Here is a 6,699-nt window from a genome sequence, read left to right as displayed (position 1 = left end):
GAACAAAGCAGGTTATCCTGAGAGGCATAAAGCAGCTAGAACCGGGGCAAATATTCAAGAAAACATTTTCATCTTAGCAGGTATTTATATCTTGCTTCTTAAGCTTAAACTTCGTTAAGCACGCCGCCAAGCTGACTCTTTGCAGTTCGCCCACAGCATTCAGAAACACTCTATTGCTATTTCTCTTTAACTGCCAACATTTATCTTGCAGCCATTTACACTAGCCCACAAGCACACACTTTCGATTATTCAACATCCTAATTAGGCCATTAAGGATACTTAAGCTGCAGAATAGCAATGAGTTCGGACGTATTTGACGCAACGGTACTTGTCAATATCCCTCAACAGCCGCATTGACATGGCACCATCAGTATTAGATCATTCTTCAAAGAGTTTAGCGTTTCTATCGAGTTGTGTCATCCGGTCACTTTGTCATTTCGTGCAGAGCATTTACTACGTTTGAGGCCAATATCGACGTGACAAATAATCAAGTGTTGCCATCTTTAGTTATTGAAAGAGCGGAGTTTTCCTATTTCTAAAATTTGCCGTTACATGGTAAATAAGTGGCAGTAATTTTGGTCTGATTTAAAAAATTTTCAACATATTGCTTTTTTCGCCAAGGTTGCTAAACATGCAGAATTTGGTAGAAATTGATAAGCCGGGTACCGAGATACACATATGTAGGCGTAAGTGGGCGGTGCAACGCCCATTTTCCAAAAATTTCTCTAAATATCGATTTTGAGTAAATTGGCTTAAATAGTTACTAATTTATCGCAGATTTCGTATTTCTGTAAATTACCGTTACAAGGGAGTTGGGCGTGGTTCTTGTCTGATTTAAAAATTTTAAACGGGTTTCTTAGTGAGGCCCTACGCAATGTTCACACCGAGTTTGCTGGGGATTGGTGGGCGGGACACGCCCATTTTCCAAAAATTTCATAACTGTCTTATTTTATGCCAAAATTCTACTTCAAATACCAACTTTCAACAATTTGAAGCCAGTTTCTGCGGAAGTATACATAGGTATAATTTTTTTCAGTGTAAAAACATCTTAGGAGGTGAGATCACTTAAATTCCGTTCTTACTTTTTTTGGACCACCCTAATGTGTATATCATGTACATCATTTACTCATTTTACTAACCGCGTCATCTGTCTCGCTTTTTGGTTTTACTTGAAAAGACTGCGCAATCGCAATTCTCACGATAATTTGCGAAAAATTGTAGCATTGAAAATTTTGTAACTTGGAAATCGTTACATTTAGTGCATTTCTCTTGATCAATTTTTTTTTGCAGACTAACGGCTACATACAGCCCGCGTCAAAAGATAGCACATCAACAGTTTTATCATTTTTGGCTACTTTTCTTTTACTTTTATTAAGGTTCATTAATTTTTTATTAAAGGTCAGCTCCAAAAACCATATAAGTCCAAATTTCAACCTTGTACAAAAATTAAAAAAAAATTGCACAAACTTTTCATCTCAGATCCAAGTATTTTATTTGGATTTTCCAGATTAATTTTTAGTATGCAGTTTTATAGCTTATTAAAATCTATTACAATGCAGTTTGAAGTTCCTAAAAAATCGCATTGCTTTTTGATAATTTTTTTCTGGCGGTGTTATGCATTCTTTTCCAAAACAAAATTACTTTGTAGGGCAGAAAATGCGTGATGCCGGCAGGAAAAAAAAATTATCAAAAATCAACGCGATTTTTGAGTAAATGGAATATAGCACTTATTATTATATAGCTATTAACAAGCTATAAAACCGCATACAAAAAATTATTCTAGAAATTAAAATGTTTGGAATTATGATGAAAAGTGTGTGGAATTTCTGGAATTTTTGAACAAAGTCTGAAATTTGGATTTAAATATATGGTATTTGTTAGACAAATAGCTATACTTTTATCTATATAAAAATAATGAAAGTTAAACAAAAAAAGATAAATAGTCAAAACTGTTCTAAATATTGAGGTGCCACCGTTTTGTCGTGGGCTTTATGTATCTTGGTATACATACATATTCTTACATATGCGCACATGTCGACAGTTGGTTTCGTGGGTCTTTTCGTAAACGAGGACAAAACGAAGTATTTCCTGTCATCACACAAACAGTCAGACCATACGCGTCTTGGCACCCACGTCACTGTTGACAGTTACAAGTTTGAAAAAGTAGACGACTTCGTTTATTTAGGAACTAGGATTAACACCAATAATAATGTCAGTCTTGAAATCCAAAGGAGAAACACTCTTGCCTACAAGTGCTATTTTGGACTGAGTAGGCAACTGAGAAGACAAAAATCACACTCTATAAGTCACTCATTATGCCACTGCTGGTGTTTGGCGTGGGGGCATGTACAATGAATACATCTGATCAGGCGGCTCTTAGGGCTGGTTTCTCCAATAAGACTTAGACTTAAACTTATTTATAACTTAAGTTAGCTACGATTTTGCGCTAAGCCTTTTTTCAGTTTCTCCAACTGAGCGACTTAATAATTTTGCACACGGTAACTCTATCAGCTGTTTCTTTAAATAGTAGTCTTTTTCCTACGTTTTGGCTGGGTTGTCTAGCGTGTATATTTCAAATAGTTATGTTCTGTTGTGATTCGGTATACGTTGTAATATTTTACTAAGAATTTGGAAATATGTCGCGAAAATCTACATTTAATGCGTCCGAGACGAACAAATTGTTTGAAATTTGTGGCAAATACAGTAGTGTAATTGAATGCAAAAAAACTGACTGCATCAGTTCAAAGGAAAAAGAAGTTGCATGGGAAAAGATTACGCAGGAATTCAACGCCACAAACGAAATTTTACGCGAATCCAAGGAACTGAAAAAAAAATATAAAAACATAAAATATGTTACAAAGACCAAGGCAGCTGAAGAGCGGAGAGGCATCTATGGCACTGGTGGTGGTCCTGCAACACCTTCAACCCCTTTGACAGGTGTAGAGGAGAGGATGTTGGCAATGTTAAATGACAAAGAGATGGAGGGTATTGCGAATACTTGCGATTCAGATACTGTGCTGGCGGATGTTCATCGTAAGTTCCTAAAATTCCTAAATTGTTGAAATTCTGATGTTGTATACTTCCAGTTGCTGAAAACAATACCAGTACTTCACCCGCATTGGAAACACCGCTACCCGGTCCTGCCACACTAAGGAAGAAGATGAGCGCACCACTGTGGACACCTCGAAGACTGTGTGACAAAAACCCGAAGACCTCGTCCTGGGAGAATCTGGCTTCTATCAAAAGCAAATGGACAGAGTCTAAATTCCAGGCAGACGTTGCTTTGGCAAAGAAGGAAGAGGAGAGAGTGGAGCTACAAATGAAGCTCATGCGCGAAAGGCACGAGTTGGAGGTTCTCCAACATAAGGAACGTCAGGCCATAGAAATGGAAATACTTAGCGTTCGATTAGAAAAAGAAAAATTGGAATTAAAAAAGTTATATAACGTGTAAATATTTTTATACTCGCAGGTTCTACAATTCACTTCCGAGTAAATTTCAACCAATGCCAATTTGAATCAAAGCGGATTTTATTGAAATTCACCCGGCCGTGAATTATAGAACCTCCTGATAAATTCATATTTGTATATCGCCTGCTGCAAATGGACGAACAACGCCAGATTTTATAATGTATTTCAAAAACGCCCTATCAGCTGAGAATATGTTGAGATAGTGCGTGTTTGAAGCGGCAGTTGAGATAGAGCGTTTTTGAAACAAATTATAAAATAGGGCCTTCTTCGGCCATTTGCTAAGATAGGCCGATCTTCCAATCAGCAGACAATATACAACTGAGTGCATGGTTTTTTTTAAATATTTACAATGATTTTGAAGTTTATAAAGAAGTTGGAAAATTTAAAAAAATCAAATTTCGAACTCCTTAGGCTGGTGTCCGGTTTCACCAATAAATTTAAAAACTTATCAGACTGAACAAATTTGTCATTTTAAATTTTAACAGGCTGATAAATTTAAAATTTATTGGTGCAACCGGGCATGAGTTTATATAAAATTTTTGGGTATGTAGTTGGATCTCATGAAATTTTAGTAAAATAAGTGCAAGTTTTAAGGGGCTAGAAAATCACGTTGATTTCTAATAATTTTCTTCTGACGGCTTTTACGACTATTTTTCGATTATAGCTTTTCCATGGTATTGTGAATGTCGATTTATCGTTCAATATGCGACTGTGAATAGTTTTTAGTCGCTCATCCTTCTACAACTGTTTGTTTGTATTGTAAAAGGATGTGCGACTATAAACTATTCCCACTCACTTATTCAACGAGAAAACGACTTTGAAAATACCACGGAGAATCGATAGTCGACTAATAGTCGTTTATCTACTACTAGTCGACACTCGCAATAGGGGTGCCTATCTCAGAATTTGGTTCAAAAACACCCTATTTTAGCTGCCGATTCAAAACCGCTCTATTTCAGCACATTTTCAATGTATTTTCGTTTGAGATAGGGCGTTTTGAACCGAATTCTGGGATAGGGTGTTTTTCAATAAAATTCTGAAATAGGGCGTTCTTCAATAAAATTCTGAAGCAGGGCGTTCTTGAAAAGTTTTCTGAGATAGGGCGTTTTCCAACTGGCTCCCGAGATAGGTCGATCTTCCACTCAGTCATTCATTCATATATCAGTGGCCATGAGCAATAACCGCCTAAGTCGAAAAACCTGATTTCGAGAAAAAATGTTTTAAACATTTGGATTATAATGTTAACCTTATGGGGAAACCAAAATATGTTTGTCTTTAACCTTTTAAATAGGCTGGCTGGCGAGATGGGGATTTCACATACACATGGAATAGTCGTTGCAGAATACCATAGCATATATAACTCAATTCTTTCTTAAGTCTACTTAGGCGGTTACTGCTTATGACCACAGATATTGTATGTATTATATTCTTCCCGATAAATAATAATAATAAAGTTACATTTGAGCAAAATATGTATCTATTATTGTTTTTCTTGTTTGGTCATTTCGAGAACGTCCTTCATTTGAGCGGTTTGGTGGAACTGTTAAAACATTAGTTACGGCATCATCAATTTCCGGTACAAGTTGTGGTGCAGTTTTATCATTAAAGCGAATGCAAACATTATTCAGTACTGCTGTTGCAACAATAATGTAAGGAACTGTCGTGACCTTCATTCGAATCCCCATGGATAGCACGGGAAATCTGCGCTTCCACACACCGTATGAGCGCTCAATACAATTTCGAGTTCTGATGTGCGACTCATTATACAGATTTTCTGCTCTATTTCTACAATTTAAAAGCGGCGTCAACACGACGTTCGTGTTTTCATAACCACTGTCAGCAACAATGACTGCATTTAGAAATTCCTTCGCCTCCAATCGGTAGCTAATACGCGAATTACGGAAAATCCTTGAGTCATGAACCGATCCTGGCCATCGGGCGACAATGTCTAATATTTTTAAATTGCTATCACATATGGTTTGCACATTGAACGAGAAAAAACCCTTTCTGTTACGAAAGACTTCACCATCATCACCTCCTGTATAGAAATGGTGCTATTACTATTGTTTTTTAACTAGTAATCTTACATAATCACCTGGCGACATGATTTTAACATGGGTGCAATCCATTGCGCCAATTACACGCGGAAAATTTGAAATTTCTTTAAAAGCAGCCTGTGTGCTCAAACGCTCCTGTTCCGTCTGAGGGAGTTTAACAAAATCTGCCCGTAAAGAAGCAATATGATGAGATACAAGTTTAATAGCCCGTGATGCACTTGTTTTTGAAACGCCGCAAAGATCTGCCACAGTTTGCTGAAAAGATCCTGATGCATAGAACCTGAGTGTAATGAAAAACATTTGATGTGGTTGCATAGCGTTGTTGCTGCCAATGGAAAAGTAATTTAGGAAAAAAACATTTACATTCGTCAAATGATATGATCTTACCGTGTTCCAATATAAATTTTTTCTTTTATTAAAGAAAAAATAAACCAAGCAGCATCTTTGCACATACGAAATCGATCACGAAAATCAACATCATCGTAGTAATGAAAAAAATCAGGACGTTCTTTTATTTTTCTTTTTCGTCGAAGAACGATTACTTGTAGAACATCAAAATCGAAATCACTTTCATCTGAATCTACAAAATCCATTATTATTTACAAAAATTTACAGAAATATAAACCACTTCAAATAAAGACGCCAAGATTATTATAGCGGGGTTGCTATAGCTGTACAAACGAAATAAGTACTATTTCTTTCATTTACATTGTGCACTACAGCAACACTGTCGTAAGTCAAGAATAAGCCAACTAAAGGGTAGGCTAACTTTCGGCTTAGGTTAGCCTAGATGGTGAAAATGAATAAGCCCAAAAAATGGCTTAACTAAGTTAAGTTGAGTTGGAGAAACCAGCCCTTAAGCTACAACAAATTGCTCTTGAGGTCTTAAGCTGTAAACATTCATTTGCTTTTTGCAAATATTGTTTGTTAAAAGATTTATGTATGTAGGTACATGTGTACATATATTTGTAGATATTGATTAAATTGTGCAGCACTGATTTGTGTCTTGGAAAGCAGAAAGTTTACGAAAGAATTGTTCAACGGCTATCTTAATGCTGTTTGACCCAGTTTTTCCTTGAATTTAATTGATATATATTGATTACGATAAAATAAACTTAAGAACGATAATCTCAGGATGGAACAAGTTAAACTTAAAATAAACCATTGTTATGAA

The 6,699-nt window shown here is 36.1% G+C and overlaps 2 protein-coding genes across 2 annotated transcripts; one reads left to right on the top strand and one right to left on the bottom strand.

Annotated features, from left to right (window-relative positions):
* Window positions 1-2,397: 2,397 nt before the first annotated feature.
* LOC118734685 (myb/SANT-like DNA-binding domain-containing protein 3) lies at window positions 2,398-3,946 on the top strand. The gene is made up of 2 exons (XM_036464393.1): window positions 2,398-3,033; window positions 3,087-3,946. Exons 1-2 carry the CDS (start codon window positions 2,637-2,639, stop codon window positions 3,449-3,451), a joined length of 762 nt encoding a protein of 253 aa, XP_036320286.1. The 5' UTR covers window positions 2,398-2,636; the 3' UTR covers window positions 3,452-3,946.
* Window positions 3,947-4,894: 948 nt separating this feature from the next.
* Window positions 4,895-6,375, bottom strand: LOC118734684 (putative nuclease HARBI1). Its single transcript, XM_036464392.1, has 3 exons — window positions 5,913-6,375; window positions 5,564-5,850; window positions 4,895-5,506 (listed from the first exon to the last, which is right to left on the bottom strand). Exons 1-3 carry the CDS (start codon window positions 6,116-6,118, stop codon window positions 4,923-4,925), a joined length of 1,077 nt encoding a protein of 358 aa, XP_036320285.1. The 5' UTR covers window positions 6,119-6,375; the 3' UTR covers window positions 4,895-4,922.
* Between the last annotated feature and the right edge of the window lie 324 nt (window positions 6,376-6,699).

Source organism: Rhagoletis pomonella, unplaced genomic scaffold (assembly GCF_013731165.1).
Source record: "Rhagoletis pomonella isolate Grant_MI unplaced genomic scaffold, Rhpom_1.0 Rhpom_scaffold_00002, whole genome shotgun sequence".
NCBI lineage: Eukaryota > Metazoa > Arthropoda > Insecta > Diptera > Tephritidae > Rhagoletis > Rhagoletis pomonella.
This window is presented reverse-complemented; position numbering and strand designations above follow the sequence as displayed.